Below are 18,100 nucleotides of genomic sequence, written 5' to 3' on the forward strand. Positions count from 1 at the left end.
TAGGATATACTAGAATAGGCTTATAATAAGAGTAGATATTAAAATAAGTAAAGTATTTTAGCCTTATTTAGGAGATATATCTACTAGCCTAGCTAGTCTATATATATTAAGTAATATATTAAAGGGTATATCTAATATACCTGTAATATACCTAGAACTACTAGAATACTCTCTCTATATTTTAATACTAGCTACTTAATATAAATCTAGGGATTAGACTTCGTAGGCCCCCTATTTATATCTCTTAAGTATAATAAGTACTTTCTATATACTATAAATTACTTCTTATTCTACTATTATTTATTTATAACCTCTTTAGCCTTAGCTTTAAATACCATTATAGATCTATTTATTATTCTAGTAGAACTACTAGCTCCTAAATAAATATATTATAATCTAGATTTTTACTTTACTAGTACTAATTTCTAGTTTTTCTATATCTCTAAGGGTATTATTCTAATTTTTAGGCCCTCCGGCTCTTCTCGTAGTATTAAAAAGGTAGAGGGAGGTATTAAATTATTTAGGAGATCCTAAGGAAGATTACTTTATTAAATCTAGAACTATAAACCTAGTAGAACTCCTTACTACTTAAGGCTTCTAAGTTAGCTAACTTAAGGCTACTTATTAGTACTAAGTATTCCCTATAAGAAGTTTTAATAAGATACTAGAATTCTCCCTTATTATTAGAACTAGAGGCTCTACCTTAACCTCTTTCTAGACTTAATTATACTTCTACCCCTAATAATATAGAATCTTATATTATATAGTAAAAAAGGAGGAGGGACTATATAATAGACCTCTAGAAGATAACGCCCTAGCCTCCTAATATACCCTATTATTACTCTAAAGATCTATTCTTTATTAGGTTAAAAGGGATAAGGAAGCTTACCCTACCTTAAAGGGGCCCTTTTACTATACTAAAATAGGCTTCTAAAAGAGGACTCTTCTATAAGATAGTATACTTAAATAGCTCTCCTTTTATATATAAGATCTACTTATTAGATTTTAAACTCTTTATTTCTAGAAATAATATTTTAATAAATCTATCGTTACTTCCTACCTTCTAGAATAAAACTATAAAGCCCCCTACTTTTAAAAGAAAGAGGCCTATATAGTACTTCTAGTTCTTATAAAACTCTTATAGACTTTTAATACTACTTTATATATAGTATTAAGGTATTATATTATATACTTTATATATTTTATTATTATATTCTTATATACTTTATTTATTATATATTACTATAATAATAGTATATTCTCTTAGTAGCTATTATTTCTTCTTTTTATTTTTCTATTTTCTTTTTCTTCTTAGTTTTAACTTATTAAATTATTCTCTCTAGTTATAGAATTTATATATCTTCCTTAGTAACCTTAATAAGAGATAGTTCTAATATTTATACCTATATTTTTTTTTATTATTCCCCTCTCTAATCTTACTATTACTCTATACTAAAAGTTAGAAGAGACTCTAATAGAGATACTAACTATATTTATTAATCTCTTAGAGCTCGGAAGCCTAAATATAAACTATACTTTATTAAAAATTATAATCTAAATTCTTTTAATTTAAAATTTACTAAAGAGTTTTATAAATAAATTAACTTTTCTATAATTATATATTAGCTTATAAAACTAGCTCTAAGTATATTTAAATAACTATAGCTTCCTATTTAGTACTAAATATATTAGCAACTTATAGAGTTATAAGATACTAATATCCTAAACCTATTTAAATTACTACTATAGAATAAGAACTATATTAAAATTATAAACCCTTACTTTAAGGCTATTATAGTATAGAGGTACTCCTACTTAAAAGCTACCTCTTATAAAGATAGAACTAGAGATATTCTAGACTAAATCCCCCTTAAGTTATCTCTTATCTTAAATAAGTATATAGAAGCTTATTTATTAGAGAGAAAGTAGTATATCGCCTTTTAAACTAGTAGTTTAAATCTAATTTATAAGAATTACCTTACTACTCTAAAGAATACTTTATTCTACCCGTAAGAGGATCTTAATTAGACCCTTTATAGAGATAGAGAGAATCTATAACTTCTCTTCCCTTAATATATATTAGTATTACTATATTTCTATTTTATAGATATACCTAAGCTTACTTAGGCTCTTAATCTCTATATAAAGGCTCCTAAAAACTTTATTAAAGAATTTTTATAGTTCTTATTTATAAAGATACTTTTAAAACTATATAAGTTATACTACTATATAGTAGATAATTTTAAGTTTACTACTATATCTAACTTTATTATATTTATTATCTTAGAAGTCTAAGCTTCTTTTATAAATTATAGAACTATTACTTAGAAAGCTATTGGTATATATAGAAGTTCTTATAAATTAATTCTACTTAGCTACTATAATAATACTCTAATAGTATTCCTCTCTACTAATAAAAGGAGACTATTTAAGCTAGTAGATACTTTTATCTCTTTAAAGCCCCTTATTAATCTAACTAGAGCTACTAAAGCTAAAATTAAGAAAATAGAGGCTAAAAATATAGAGAATAAAAGCTCTACTATTATAAATATAGCTAATTAAGCCCTTATTAAGTAAGAGTTTACTAACTTCTTAAATATAAACCTATTATAAGGAGTAAACTTTAATAGATTACTATTTAGTCTAAGCTTAATTAATATATCTCTCCTTTCTACTATCTTAAATCCTCTATTCTAGTATACTTTAGGTACTACTTCTACTACTATATCCTCTAAGCTATCTCTTTATCTCTCTAATATAGAAATATTTAGTCTAGTTAAGCTTAAAATTATTACTACTATAGTTATAAGCCCTAATACTATTTATTTTACCCCTATTAACCTTAAAATCTCTATTTTCCTTTTTTAAGAAGGAATTATTATCCCTCGAGGTACTACTAGGAAGTAGAATAAGTATAGTTTAGATTTAAACTTAGATAGTACTAATAATACTATCCTTAAGGTTTTTCCCTTAAAATATAAATAAGCTTAAGATATAGTTAGATTAAGAAGGGATTTTACTATTACCTTAGTTTTAATATTTATTTATATAGATAGTTTATATTAATAAATATCTAAGAATTAGACCCCCTTTTTAGAGAATATTAGGGCTTTATTAGCTAGTAATCTACTTTTATTCTTTTATAAACTATCTATAGATTATATTATTTAGCTATAAGGACTTATTAAGAATATAATTATTATTAAGAGAGACTTTAATATTTATTAATTTTATAACTTTAATAAAGATAGGATTCTTAAAGATCTAGAAGTAGATATAACCTTAACTTTAGCTCTACTCTAGAAAAATCTATAGTATACTAATTTATTTTAGGAATTACTTATTCTACTTTAGGGAGCACCTAATTAGATATAGAGCTCTACTAATACTCAATCCTGAGTAAAAGAGCTAGTTACTAAGCTATAGTCTTTAGAGATTCTAGCTTCTAAGCTAAATATTAAGCTATAATTTTTAGAGGCCCTAGCTTCTAAACTAAATACCAAACTATAATCTTTAAAAATATAAGTTAGTAGTCTTATATTTAAATTATAGAGCTTAAAAAAATACTTAATATCCTTAAAGTTCTAATTTATAGAGCTAAAAACTACTCTAGAGACTAAATAATAAGAGTTTACTAACTATATATTATATATAAAATATATTAAGGAACTATAAAATAAGATTAAAGATTTTAAAGTAAAATTAGTATTTAAAAAAGATTTATATTAGAAGATTTATCCTTTATAGTACTTCTTCTTTTATATAAAGGGGGAGTAGTAAGTATTAGATAGTAGAACTAATTATATAATTAGTTACTACTTTTATATTCTTAGTCTCTAGCTAAAGCTAGAAAGATTATTATTACTAATATTATATCTAAATAAGCTACTTTAAAGCTCTTTTTTTTTATATATTCTATATTAAACTTAAGATTAAGCCTTACTACTCTTAGTTACTCAAGGACAGTCTAGGGATTCATTTATAGTTACCAAGTTCCGGATCATAACAAGAGTCCTACCAGTCCTTCACCCTTAGCTAGGCTCAATCCTGTCCGGGGTTGATTAGCTAACTATCAACCCCCCCCCCCCCCTCCCTTTTTTCTCCGCGCTGTCATCATCACAGGCATCGTCATGAGAGCTCAGTACATCCGCGCACATGCTTAACAAGTCAGGTTAGAGTAGCTGACAAGATCCTTGGACTCTCGTATCATAGCTGGAGGCGGAGGACTTGGCTAGGTGATGATGGCGATGGGTGATGATGATGGGAAGCGAAACTGCTCGATTAATATGCAGCAATTAAACGGCATACATCGATCAAAATAAGTAAACAAGAAGCAAAGAGAAAGTGATGACCAAACCGGTGCCAGTGTAGCATCAATCCATCATCCGTTCACCCATGCACGGCTACTATATTGATTGATTGATTAGCTCACTATATCGGCGCCCGTCCTACCATCTTGCATCGTTATCTATATGCTGTGCAACCACACCGGCCGCGGAGTAAGCTCTGCCCATGACCACCGGGCTGGACGAGGGATACGGCTCATGATGAAGTACTTCAGACAATAACATGACAGCCATGTGGATGGGGAGTGTGGGATGGGAGCATGGTCAACTGCCTTTCTCCCTTGCCATGGAACTCGCCTGGGGTCGCACATTTTGCGTAGTCGAGCCTCCACCGTCGATATCTCCAGCATCCAGCAGCACCCAGGATGCATGCCAGAGGGAAGGCTGAGGTACATCATCCGACGGGCCCTGCAGAATCAAAACGAACCCTCCGTAACCATGATGGGGCAGGCCATGGAGATGCCCGTCTCGGAGCCAGGAGCAGGAGTTTCTGTTGTTGGCCGAGTGTGAGTCTATCTTGGGTTGGCTCTGCGCCTTGATATCAGACTAGCAGCGCCGTGCAGCGGATCGACAGGTCAGAAGGGTCCCTTCACCACCAGTTAGCCAACCCTGGCGAGAGTTACCAAGCTCACTAGCTCACTAGTCATTCTGGTTGTCTGCTAGTCTGCGAGCTAAAAGCGGGCTGGCGTTGCGGAATGCGAGTGATGCAAGCCTTCGGGCATTCCCTTCGACTCTTGGTTCATCCTCGTCCCTAGTCGGTGATCAATATTCTTCTTCTTCTTTTGTTTTCTTTCTTGAACAATATTTTCGTCTTCCGCCCCAGGTTGTCTCCCGCCCGCCGTAACGGATAGACATAGGAGACAAGGATTCCGGCTGGCTGACTGGCGAAGAGGGCGCGTACCTGATACCCTTGATGCAAGCGGATTAAGATGAAGGCGCGTAAAAAATGGCCTCAAGCGTCCCCCCCTTCTGATGTGTCCGAATGCACAAGATGACCAGGTCATGCCCCGTCTTTGCCGTCTGGCCGTCCTTCCATGCCCCCCTGGCCATGCGAACGGGTTGCTATATGGCCCGCCACTGTAACTGAAATAACATGTTGGACACGCATGGGGTGTGAGTGTGTGTGTGTGTGTGTGGGTGTCGGTCACCATCCAATACTCCGTAGATACTGGCTCATCATCAGATCCAAACAAGCAGATCCGGGACGAGACGATCTCAAGTAGACTTGAAGGCCGCAGGCATCGTCCTCTCTCTGCAGCATTGTCTGTCTATAATAGTCGCCTGTTCGCCCTCCTGTCTCCGTCTCCTCCGTCTGGCTGGCCTTGCTGAAACGCAACCACCGTCGAGAAGAACGATCAAATAGTCCCCTCGATATCTCCGGCTCTTCTCACCGAATTGATAGGCATCTAGACGCCCATCCTCATCTTTGCCTCCCCTGGCTGAAACGCCGCCGTGTTTCCCTTGCGCGAAGGCCACTGCCAACGACTGGCTGCTGAGCCCCTGAGCGGCCCTTGAGCCCTTTGAGCTTAACCTACGCCCTGGACCGAGTGGAAACGAACGGCGCTGAGCGGCCGCTGGTTGGGCGCATAAACATACCTTGCACATCATTTTATTGTTATTTCGAGTGTTCCGCAGTACGATTCCCCAGCTCTCTCTCGTTTCTTTTCTTTTGCGCCCCCTGTTCCCTGTCTCTGCTGCCCCAGTCCTGGCTGTATCAGGTACATCCATCAGTACCTCTCGCTTTGGCGCCAGGGCGGCCGTCGAGCTAATGAAGGGCTCTGGCTTCATATATCCGTGACATTCTCGTCTTCGTCTTCGTCTTTGTCCTCTTCGTGTTTATGCCTCTCCTCTGTCCTGCCCTTCTGTCGCTCTCTTCCTCCCTTTTCCTCCCTTTGTTGTGGATGTTGTTGTGAATGAAGGGAAATTCCTCCCATTGTTAGCGCGCAACCACATGCTACAACACACACTCATTTTATAGCGCAACTCGCAGTCACTCCTTGGTCAATTGACTTGACTTGATATTGACTGAATACACAGGTCGTGCCATTCATTCTCTCAGCTTCTGTTTCATTCTTGTGCTGCCAAAAATATACATATATATATATATAAAGGTGCGAGAGCTCTGTGCTGGCCACTGGAGCTGGATCTATACGCCAACAGCAACTGCTTTTACCAACAACCACAACCACAAACTACAACAAATACATAAGAATCTACTGTGAGACGGCCGTCTGATACTCCCGGATCCATCATGGCTCGAGGCTTGGTCTCCAGCCTGCTGTTGGGCCAGCTTCTGCTTGTCCTTGTCGGCCTCTTCTCGCCTGCCGGTGCCGTCCCGACCCCCCAGTCCCAGACCCCCAACACCCAGGCATCCAGCTACTGGCTCAGCTCTATCAAGCGCCAGGGAATCGCCCCATTTAATGGTGGTGGTGCCGGCTACAAGGTCTTCCGCAATGTAAAGGACTTTGGCGCAAAGGGTATGTTCTCTGAGGTGCTCCGGTGGATGTTGATATCTGTTTATTCTATATGTAATATATACTAACAAGGATAGGTGATGGGAGCTCTGATGACACGGCCGCTATCAATATGGCCATATCCTCTGGAAGCCGCTGTGGAAAGGGCTGTGACTCTTCCACGACTACTCCGGCTCTTGTCTACTTCCCGCCGGGCACTTATGTCGTCTCCAAGCCGATCATCCAGTACTACTATACCCAGATCGTGGGAGATGCCCTCAACATGCCCGTCATCAAGGCTGCCCCTTCGTTCGAGGGTATCGCTGTCATTGACTCCGATCCCTACGAGAACGACGGCAGCAACTGGTACACCAACCAGAACAACTTCTTCCGTGGCATCCGCAATGTTGTCATCGATCTGACCGGTCTCGACAAGAGCAAGGGAGCCTGCATCCACTGGCAGGTTGCCCAGGCCTCCAGCTTGCAGAACATCCGCTTCGAGATGGTCAAGGGCGGCGGAGACGCCAACAAGCAGATTGGTATCTTCATGGACAACGGCTCCGGTGGCTTCATGACCGACCTTGTCTTCAACGGCGGTAACTATGGTGCTTTCTTCGGCAACCAGCAGTTCACCACACGCAACCTGACCTTCAACAACTGCAACACTGCCATCTTCATGAACTGGAACTGGGCCTGGACCTTCAAGTCTCTCTCCGTCAATGACTGCGGTGTGGCTTTGAACATGTCCAACGGAGGATTCAACCAGACGGTCGGCTCCGTCATGATTCTCGACAGCAAAATCAAGAACACCCCCAAGGGTGTCGTCACCTCCTTCAACGCCGAGAGTGTCCCCGAGTCTGGCGGTACCTTGATCCTCGACAACGTCGACTTCACTGGCTCCACAGACGCAGTCGCCAGTCTTCAGGGCAGCTCCATCGTTGGTGGAGGTTCCGTCATCAAACACTGGGTTCAGGGCAACGCTTGGACTGCTGGATCTGGCTCCAAGGCAAAGAGACTTCCCCCCCAGGCTCAGGCTAAGCCAGACATAGCTCGCCGTGATGAATGTCCTGCTCCAGCTCCGCAGCCACCAGCTCAGTCTACTGCTCCGCCCTACCCAATCCCAGAGACTGGCGAACCAACTCGAGTGCCAACCACTGAGCCATCCCACGTCCCGACCAGAGTACCAACCGGCGGAATCCCATCCGGCACCACTGGCACTGCCCCTTCAACTCCCTCTCCCTCTGCTCCACCAACTGGTGGCCCTACCGCCTGTCCATCCGCCCCTGTGACCAAGGCCCGTGTTCAGACTGCTCTTCCCCAGCCCAGCAAGCCAGCCATCTTGCTCGACAAGTCCGGTAAGGTCTTTGAGCGCGCAAAACCACAGTACGAGAACGTCTCCGCCGACAAGTTCATCAGCGTCAAGAGTGCCGGAGCCAAGGGTGATGGCAAGACAGACGACACCAAGGCCATCCAGGCTGTTCTTGACAAAGCCACTGCCGACCAGATCGTCTACTTCGACCATGGTGCCTACCTCATCACCTCCACTATCAAGGTGCCCAAGAACATCAAGATCACCGGAGAAATCTGGCCGATGTTGATGGCCACCGGCAAGGCCTTCTCTGACATGAAGAACCCCATTCCCATGCTTCAGGTCGGCCAGCCAGGCGACAAGGGAAACGTTGAGTTGTCGGAGCTCATCATTACCACCAAGGGCCCTGCTCCCGGTTGTATCCTCGTCGAATGGAACGTCGCTGAAGAGACTCAGGGCTCTGTTGGAATGTGGGATGTTCACTTCAGAGTCGGTGGCTTCGCTGGAACGGAGTTGCAGAGCAACACCTGTGCTAAGACGCCCAACACTACTACTACCCCTGACCCCAAGTGCTTCGGCGCCTTCATGCTTCTGCACATCACCAAGACCGCCTCTGCTTACCTCGAGAACACCTGGTTGTGGGTATCCGACCATGAACTTGACCTGTCCGACCATGGCCAGATCAACATCTACAATGGACGAGGTGCCTTGATCGAGAGTTCTGGCGCAGTCTGGATGTACGGCACTGCTTCGGAGCACAACACGCTCTACAACTACCAAATCCAGAACGCAAAGAACGTCTACATGGCCTTGATCCAGACCGAGACTCCGTAAGTCGTCCTCCCCTTTTTTATGTCTCAGGCTTTTTTTACTAACATGCATCCAGATACTACCAATCCAACCCAGACGCCCTGGTTCCCTTCGCCCCTGAAACCAAATACAACGACCCGACCTTCGGCGACTGCACCACTGCCGCCTGCAAGAAGGCATGGGGTCTCCGCATCCTCAACTCCACCGATGTCTTCCTCTTCGGAGGCGGTCTCTACAGCTTCTTCGAGAACTACAAGCAAGAATGCCTCAAGACCGAATCCTGCCAGCTCAACATGATCGAAGTGCTTTGCTCTGAGACATACTTGTACGGTGTCAGCACCAAGGCCAGTACTAACATGATCACCTCGGGCGGCAAGGGACTGGTCCCTCAGAAGGAGAATAGAAGCAACTTCTGCTCTACCATTGCTCTCTTCCACCAGGGCAATCTCTAGACATCCGACATTTAACGCACATTGGAATAAGAAAGTCACGCGAAAAAAAAACATACAAAAAAAACACAGACCCCCATGGAAACACAAGCCGGAAAATTGATATGGGCTTGATTTTATACATTTTCGTCACTACACGTTACTACAACATTCTGATTCCCTTTTATTCCCATTCATGTTGATTCTTACTTCGGTTATCACTTTAGTAACTTTTATGTTGTGAGAGTTAGCTGATTCCCCATACAGCAATTGCTATGACTATTGGCATATTTCAATTCATATCTTCGCTCGGATCTCTTCTAGAACCATCAAAAGTATTTACCCTCTGAACAATAATAACACCAAGCCTGAGGTAATGAAGCCGGTAGGTGTCTTAAGTCTGGTCTCACTTGAGCTCCGGAAACCCAAACGTTTGAAGTAAAGCGTCCCACAAACGTTCTATGACGCCAGATACACGTTCGTATTGTTCTCTTCTTCCGTCAGTCACTCCAAAATGCAAGAGTGATTCTCGACAATCGAGATTGGATGCCGCAGTTCCCATGCCATTGAAGGTTGCCTTCGATTCAACCCACTCATTTGATACCAGACGACTCCAGTTTATTACACGAGTTGAAACATTAAAACATATTCGTCCATTAAAACGGAGTTTGGATGAAGATATCGTTCTATACTCATATAATAGACTAGTTTACTAACTACAGGAGAAAATACTTACCGAAACATACAGATGAAGTCTTTTTTAGACGTAAGCTGGAGCAGACATCGGACTATTGCTTCCTCGCGATTTTGTAGTGGGCTAAAATCGTCAAAGGTAGCTTGATTGTTGGACTGTGTTGTGTTAGCTGGGTATATCATCGAGACTACCGGTATAATAACTGACTTACTTTGAAACTTAGCGTAAGGGTTGGAGATTTCAGAAACTTCCACTTTCCTTTATATCCAGATAACACTTGGCCCTCGGTTCCAGATAAAAGCTTACGAGCCATTGAGTCAATAATCAGGCCGTCCGGGCTTAATGCAGCTCGATGGTAACCTTGCAGGTCCTGAAAGGAGAAATTGGCATCAATGTTGTTTGCAACAAAGACGGCGAGTGAGGTGCAGAGTCCATCACCGTGTTGCCATAGCTGAGTAAGATCTGAAGGTGGTCGTTTTTCTAGTTCTGCCTTGGCCTGCATGTAGTCAATATGTGGATTGACTAAAAAATCTGCCCAGCTTCTGTGCAATACTTCAAGAATATATTCGATCATAAAGAAGGATGTATAGACGGAATGTTCCCACGAATTTCTGTAGATAAACTCTAGTTGCTCCATTGTTCCTACTTAGTGCAGGGAATACATGCGTTAGCACAAACCGAGCATGCGACTGGAATGGTGGAGAACACTTATTGCGATTGAGAAAGCTGATACTCACGACTCTTATGGCAAAGGGACTAGGGTACTGACGAGAGATATAGCAGACGGTGGTTCAAGCATGGTAGACGGAAGGAGCAGCCAGAGGCAGGGTACAGTTAACGGAAGGATCACTGCGGTAAACGAGGGGGACGGGATTCAGTAGTATCGGAGCTTAAATCTGGGGTTGGGAGTGGCTTCCCCTGCTCATAGGCAAAATCAGCGGAGTCATCGTATGGTATGGAAGGACCTTTATGAACTATAGAAATACATTAGTTAAAATTCTAAGATAATGAGAGATAACTTACGCGGCGCGTTGGACGTTTTGAAAAGCTCTTCCAATTCTTCATTGGACATAGCTCTGAAGTAAGCACCCAATGCCTGGCTATCCAGTGTTTTCAAGTAGTTGCGGTCTATCTTTGGACGAAGTTTTGAGTCAGCCTTGCCAGAACTTTCGGAGTCGGCATTTGTCTCTGAGCTTTTGGAGGTGGCGTTTGTCTCTGAGCTGTTGGACGCGGTTTTGGTCTCAGAGCTTTCGGACGCGGTTTTTGTGTGAGGGTTGGGGCTCGTAGAAGCCCACGCGACTTCCTCATCGCCAGCCGACTCCGCCGGTAAAAGGGGGGTGGTTTTAGACATAGCTAAGTATGATAAACACGCGTTTGAAGGGTATAGCAGTAATATCGTATAGGAGTTGTTAGTGCTCTCTACGTTGAAGCAGATTAGAGAATGAGAGAGAACGAGAGATAACTAAATGAATGATGTTATTCTTATCTCATCGACTTAGTTATCGGGAGAATGTTGATACGAGAGCGTGATCTATTAGGTAATATCTCGGAGGCGGTATCACATGACTGAGGCATCTAACAATATTGTATTATGTATTGGAATAGTAAAATAATGCTATTTAAATAATTACTCCGTACTGGAAGATAAAACAATTAAATCTAAAATAGAATAGAATAAAATAATAATAGTAATAGTAATAATAATAATAATAATAATAATAATAATAATAGTTACTAAATTAAAAAATTTAAAAAGATTTATTAATATATTCCTCAAATACCAACACCATATACAAGCATCAGCATTCAATATGGCTATAAAAGACCCATCAGAACAGTCCTATTTCTACTCCACGTTCTTTAGCAATCATATCCACCGTCCTTCTTCTAGCATCTCTCCATAGATCGCGCAGAATGTCCAAGGGAACCTGAAGATGCGGCATCCCAGGCCCGTCAGCCCCCATGTCGGGAAATAATTCCTGCCAGAATGCCTCAATTCGCTGTTTATGCAGAGGTGTGAGCAATGTATGTTGGCTTCCGGCAACAAAGGCAGGGTAGAGTAAAAGATTTAGAACCTCGCACACCTCCTGCGGAGGTTGATGTTGGTGATGTTGGTGCTGTGACTCGGTGGTGAGGATGGTAGTAAGGTTAGAAAGTATGCCTTCAACCAGGAACGGGGTAGCTGGACAGCCATCGTCACTCTGGGTGGGTTGATATGGGTTTGAAGGGGATAGGTCTGTGGTCTGGGCGTAGTTGAGTAACTTGTATTCTCTCGAGGAGATGATCCCTGCCAGACGAGTGGCATCCCATGCCAGACGAGTCAATAGGCTGGGCGGATGGGCGTTTCTACCGGGGCTACTGCTGCTGCTGCTGCTGCTGCTACTGCTGTTGTCCCACTGCCACGTCCAGAGCTGCATCTCGACTCCTGGCTGGCCGACCATGGAAAGAAGGTCTATCAGACTGAAGGGAATGTTGCTATTGGGTTCTATCCCGCTTTTACCGCGGCAGTAGTCACGCCAGATATGCAGCGGTTTGGTTGCTCGACCCAGGACATGGGTAGGCAGGTCGAAGAAGCCGATGCTGTCCAGAATCTCGGAGCTGATGGGAGTAGGAGCAGATACTGTGTTTCTGCATTGGATTATGGAGTAAAGGCCATTGAGATGGACGGTCCATTTCATGCATCGGTTCATCTAGAATATGTTAATCCTGAGGCAGTAAAAGGGGGAATAATGCCCAACATACCCCCGTAGAGCAGAGTAATATGCCAGCAATGAGGGTAGCATCTTTCATGGCCGACTTGGTATCACAGACGTCCTCGCGGAAGAGCCTGAGGCACCTTGCATAGTATTCCTCGAACTTGTCCTCATGCTCCGGGTGCAGGGTCAATTGAAACATGATACAGTTGGCCACCAACGACCTGGACTCGGTGCAGAATGCAAGAATATCGCCCAGGAGGGACTGTCCGGCCTCAGCCAGATACTGCAATCCCCATTCTTTGACTGCTCCGCATGTCAGTTCTGAGCACTATCATGGGTATGGAGTGATAACACACATTCTTCGAATACCTCTTCGTCAAAGGGACTCAATGGCAGGGCTGTCACCAGCGAGGTCGACGTCGTAGCCACAGAAGGGGAGCTCTCAACAGGAGACGAAGAGACGCCAGCAGCCGCCGTAGGGGCAACAGGAGTCGGCGTCTTCCCTGGCCTGATCTCCGGCGAGAGAGAAGCGTTCGAGACGGACTTTGTCTTCGCCTTCGCCTTCGTCTGCGTCTTCGTCTGTGTCTTTGTCTGCGTCGGCGGCGCTGAGAAGTTCAGCACTCCCATGCACTCCGAGAGCGAGCCTATATTGGCCGTCGGGCTGCCCCTGGGGCTCTTCTGCCTCCCGCCGCCTGCGCTCCCTGCGGCCGCCGCCTGGTTCCCCTGAGCCAGCAGCGCAGACGAAGCCAACGACGACGACGACGAGGCCGTCGCTGCCGGCACGTCCTTGGGATGCACGGGAATGGCAGAGCCCATCAGGTATCCCCGCGAGGCGACCCCGTTCCCCCATTTCAGGCGCGGCCCGTATCCGCTACACTGCAACGACTTGCGCTCGCAGGGAGTGCAGAACGGCCGCTTCTCATCGCACTTCTTGCGCCGCGCTCGACAGGTCCAGCATCCGTTTCGCGAGCGAGTGGTCACCTTTCTGGTGCGTGGTTGCGACGGCGGCTGCGGTTGGGACATCGTTATCGCTGCCTGGCGGTCGACTTCGCTTGCTGGCTGCTCGTTGACATCGCCGTCGCCGTGAGGCAGACACGCGCAGTAATAAACTAGCTAGTTATCTGTCTTCTGGCCGTCAGACGGACGACTCCTGCGCATCTGCAGGCCGCTTATCCGATGTCCTCGCAGGCGTTCGAACCCCCCTCGAAGCGGTGGATATAACCGACGGCAGCGGCCTCAAAAAGCAATATTACGCTGGCAGCCAGTGAACGGCCGGGCATAACTACGAGTTACGAGTGCAGTTAAGAACGACCAGCTCTCTCTCTCTCTCTACCGATGACATACGATGGACGGCATGACATGCATGCACGGCGTGCGTGGGATAAGCTGGTCGTCACTACGGCAGACGGCTGCAGAGCGCCAGAGTGCGCCTGGCATCGAGCGTGCTCAACTATCTACGCCGGACGCTGGACGTCTTTCCCTTGCCCCGTCGCTAAACCTCCCCCGTGCTATCTAGTTATGGGTGCAAACGGCCAATCTCCACACGAAAAAGGACCTCTAGCGCGCAGATTCTGCAAAGTCCCCCCTCTGGCAAGCGAGAAAATGTCTTATTTCAGAGCCCAGGGAGCCGGGGACCTGTCTCTGCATCCGTCCAGGTCACGATGCAGCGTGACATGGCTGCTCCAAGAGCACCTTGCGAGGGCGAGATTCAGGCCAGAAGGCAGCTTTTTGCGCCCTCTGCAGGGTCACGCTGGACGGTTTGAGCCTCAGCTGGAGTCGTCGAGATGGACATCTAGCTTGAATTCGCTAGTGAGTTAGCTAGGTAGCCATATCTGAGGGCAGATTCAGATCTGGCAACGCGGTCCTCTCGATCGATGGAGACCACTCGATATTCGAATCAGAACCCCCCGGCGTCGCCCCCCCAACAATATCTGATGGGCTTAGCTCACTGATAATGGGCTGAATATATCCGGGGGGACTCCAACATGAAGGCAAAAAGTTACACAGAGACTAACACAACCCTGTGATCACGCATGGCTACGGGGTGCACACTGGCGCCCAGTCTGATATACCGTACCAGACAGGAACATTATTATTATGGACGGTCAGGGGCAAAAAGGATGTTGAGATATTAATCTCTATGCTCCGCGGGAAGGAGAGTGATGCGCTCTTTATAATCGAAGCCTTCTCCGGCTGGCTCGTTCAGGGGCTGGCGAGCTTTATCATTTTTAAGCTTCTACTAGGTCTAGATTGAACCACCAGAACCGGGTCTCGCTGGACACGCAACGGGCCAACTGTCCAGCCAGAATTCTGCTCTGGCAACGGGAGGAAAGCTTGAATCAGCGCCGTGACGCAAGCAGCTCGCGGTGGCTTTCGGAGTGCGTTCTATGGCTGAGTCTGGTTGGACCTCAGCCTTGACGGGCCACGCAAGACAAACGACCAGAAAAAAGAAGGGCGCCAACTTGAGACAAGGGTCATGAAACGTACACAGCTACTATAGTTAATTCATCAGCTCCTCCGTAAGCGACTAGCTTGCTACTTGGGAGGGGGGCGGGCGTCCGAGTTTGGAGTCGCCTGGGACTAACTATGGCAGCGTACTTGGGCTGTGATGCGGTACCCTTTTTTTACCAACACTAAATATGCGCAGCAGCACCTTATAGGCCCCGGGTTCCAGATAAATACCGCTGTACCCTCCCCGCCGTGAGACTCTGCTCCGGCTTTGAAAGAAGAGGCAGGGAGAATAGACGTGAACTGCTTGCTTGAGGGGTATACAGACGGTCTCATGCATTGGCGAGACTTTCTGTACGACCAATTTGCTGCATCCAGCTTTGTGGCACCAGGGCACCTCTCATTTGCATACCTCACATGCCCGCTGCCTGACGCCTCGGACTCATAAACTCGCTTTTCCTGGCCTGCACCCCTAAACTCTTCACTAGCTGACCTAGTTTGACCCCAGATACCTTCTTTTCTTTTCCCCCTATATATAACATTTGGGCCGGGTGCGCTATCCGAGACGACCAAAAGTATTTAGTCTGGCTTTTACCCTTCAGCGTCCAAAAATATAAAAAGTATGCGTTCGCTTATAAGGCTGGTGGCTGCCGGTCTGCTTCTCTTTCTTATATCCTGCGAGGCACTGCCACTACACCCATCCCACGACATTGGGCTTCGAAAAGATTCCCAACCGGGCCACTCGTTGGTTGGAGACGAAGCTGCTTTGGCGTGGAAGAAGGTTTTATGCCAGCTCATGCACCCTGGTGACAGCAAACTCCAGATAGAAGCCACTGTCAGAGAAGAAAACACTGCTGAAACGAACCAAAACGACGACCAAATGGTGTGTTATATCCTCCCCACCCCCGTTGCTCTCTCTTCCCCTCCAGCTGTATCAGAAGACAGTTTTGGAGGTAGTGGTGGTATGCTGACCGGTCGACGTCTAGATCTTGAAAACCGAATCAGAGGTGCAGGGGGCAGATGGCAAACCTGCCGGCTGGAACATAAGACCGAGCCATACTCCGTCGGTATCTCCCTCTCAGACATCTGGGTACTCTCCCGATGCATCTGGGGTCATCGCAAACTCCCCGCGTTTACGACGTCCTCCCCAGATGACTCAATGGATACGCTGCAGCAGCCCAGATTGTACTCACATAGCCCAAGACTTCAACGGCATAACCAGGGTCGCGGCCGTATCGAATTCCTAACACCAGGAATAATAATCACAGGCGTAGTTATACTGCTCCTGGTCACCATCGCTTTCTTCGATTTCATGCAGTGGATTCACCTCTACCGTCGACGGTCAAAATCACGCCGAAGGTCGACCCTGGCCATCCTTATCGTTGGAGACAAGCCAGGCAACGACCTCACGTTCTGTGATGAAGACGACTACCACAGTCGGAAAGTCATGAATGTATGATCCAAGTGCATTCTCCGGATCTCCTCGGGCATTCGCTTCTTGAGTCCAGTTCTAAACCGATCGTTCTTTGCTTTTTCTGTCGTCGTTTCTTTCGTTTGTACCTCCAGCATCTACATTAATTGAGCGCCCTTCATTATTGACGGTTTCTTTCTTCTTTCTTCCTTTTTGTCTTCAAGGGGTATGGTGGTTTAATGCGGGTGGTGCAACCTTCTCAGGGTCGATTGATAAAACGTTTGGTCGAGCCAACATTTTTTGCCTTTTCTTGTACAACGATTAGTGGCAGCATAAAAGGGCTTTCTTTTTGTTGTTTATATTGTTTATACGACAATAAACACGACTTTATGGCGATGTGACTCGAATCCTAGGCACAGTCATGGACTTGTATTTTAACCACGATTTGAGGGGTATCAAGATATAGTCTGGTGCAACAGTCCCCTCGCAACAAAGCCTAAACACTGTTCACTGTGGCCAAGGGAGATGTCCATATAATCCGCCTACACAACGGGACCAGATTCCGAGTCTCTTCTTTGCAAGGGTAGTGCAGAGGGGTTGTTTTGATGCTGAGAGGAGCCAGCAGCCTCGGTCGGTCCCGTCTAGTTACTTCACTGCCAACGCTTAGTTAGAAAACGGAGAGCCAAATATAGGACTTAGAATTGAGCCAGTATCTGTATGCCAGGTTGATGCTTATGCCAAGCGAGCTTTGAAGAGACAGCAAGGTGCCAAAATGGTTACTTGTAGCATTTTCCCTCTGGAATCAGTACGGCCAAGTATCCGAAAGGCTCGGAGTATTGCAGAACAGGGCCTGACTTCGGCTTGCTGAGGAGGGTTCGGTTGGGGACACAAGGCTAGTCCTGCGAATGTATGAGATGCCCACGACGGTAAATGAGTATCACAGTACATTTTCATCATTCCATGGCCGAGGTGGCTGTTTTCTAGCTGCATATTCGTTATATTTTAGCCGTTTTTCTCGCGACATTCAACCCCTAAGATGATCATCCAAGATGTCTTGCCAGTAGCAGTAAATATCTTGAATTTTTCAAGAGAGCGTAACCAATGACCAGAATTATTAGTTTTCGACAATGTGAGAGGTTTCTGACACGTTAAGGCTGTGTTGGGTATCAGTTTTAATGTATTATTAGGTTGAGCCCGGGTATCAATGACAGCAAAACATCTGTACGTATCTCTAAATAACATGCCAGCACAATTTGAGACAACATTACCAAAGAAAGGGTGATTCGGATGTCTCTTAGGGCTGGTAGTTACATTGAGCATCGGTTAGTTGCTCCCAATGGCAGGGTATCAATTTTTCCCTTTGCATTTGTGTCTCACTTGATATTGATCACGGCTGCACCACAAGGCCATGTTAGTTCTCTAGAAGCCGGAGGGTAGCGGCTAGTAGATACGTTCAATGGTACTCATTCCCAGTGACATTGATGTCTGATATATCCCCTTCGGCT

The 18,100-nt window shown here is 45.0% G+C and overlaps 5 protein-coding genes across 5 annotated transcripts; 2 read left to right on the forward strand and 3 right to left on the reverse strand.

Annotated features, from left to right (window-relative positions):
* Positions 1 to 6,938: 6,938 nt before the first annotated feature.
* On the forward strand, positions 6,939 to 9,370 carry TERG_06986 (uncharacterized protein; the record flags this gene model as incomplete). Its single annotated transcript, XM_003232086.2, has 2 exons — positions 6,939 to 8,938; positions 8,995 to 9,370. Coding segments are annotated over 2 exons (2,376 nt in total), but the record flags the coding sequence as incomplete, so codon positions are not given.
* Positions 9,371 to 9,752: 382 nt separating this feature from the next.
* TERG_06987 (uncharacterized protein) lies at positions 9,753 to 10,677 on the reverse strand (the record flags this gene model as incomplete). Its single annotated transcript, XM_003232087.1, has 3 exons — positions 9,753 to 10,032; positions 10,083 to 10,195; positions 10,252 to 10,677. The coding sequence occupies 3 exons, from the start codon at positions 10,675 to 10,677 to the stop codon at positions 9,753 to 9,755; spliced, it is 819 nt and encodes a 272-aa protein (XP_003232135.1).
* Positions 10,678 to 10,886: 209 nt separating this feature from the next.
* Positions 10,887 to 11,391, reverse strand: TERG_06988 (uncharacterized protein; the record flags this gene model as incomplete). The annotated part of the gene is made up of 2 exons (XM_003232088.1): positions 10,887 to 11,014; positions 11,064 to 11,391. 2 exons carry the CDS (start codon positions 11,389 to 11,391, stop codon positions 10,887 to 10,889), a joined length of 456 nt encoding a protein of 151 aa, XP_003232136.1.
* Positions 11,392 to 11,869: 478 nt separating this feature from the next.
* TERG_06989 (uncharacterized protein) lies at positions 11,870 to 13,957 on the reverse strand (the record flags this gene model as incomplete). Its single annotated transcript, XM_003232089.2, has 3 exons — positions 13,093 to 13,957; positions 12,783 to 13,039; positions 11,870 to 12,730 (listed from the first exon to the last, which is right to left on the reverse strand). The coding sequence occupies exons 1-3, from the start codon at positions 13,757 to 13,759 to the stop codon at positions 11,870 to 11,872; spliced, it is 1,785 nt and encodes a 594-aa protein (XP_003232137.1). The 5' UTR covers positions 13,760 to 13,957.
* Positions 13,958 to 15,806: 1,849 nt separating this feature from the next.
* TERG_06990 (uncharacterized protein) lies at positions 15,807 to 16,643 on the forward strand (the record flags this gene model as incomplete). The annotated part of the gene is made up of 1 exon (XM_047748698.1): positions 15,807 to 16,643. The coding sequence occupies one exon, from the start codon at positions 15,807 to 15,809 to the stop codon at positions 16,641 to 16,643; it is 837 nt and encodes a 278-aa protein (XP_047604686.1).
* Positions 16,644 to 18,100: the final 1,457 nt, after the last annotated feature.

The sequence above is a fragment of the Trichophyton rubrum genome (genome assembly GCF_000151425.1).
Source record: "Trichophyton rubrum CBS 118892 genomic scaffold supercont2.9, whole genome shotgun sequence".
NCBI classification, from domain to species: Eukaryota; Fungi; Ascomycota; class Eurotiomycetes; order Onygenales; family Arthrodermataceae; genus Trichophyton; species Trichophyton rubrum.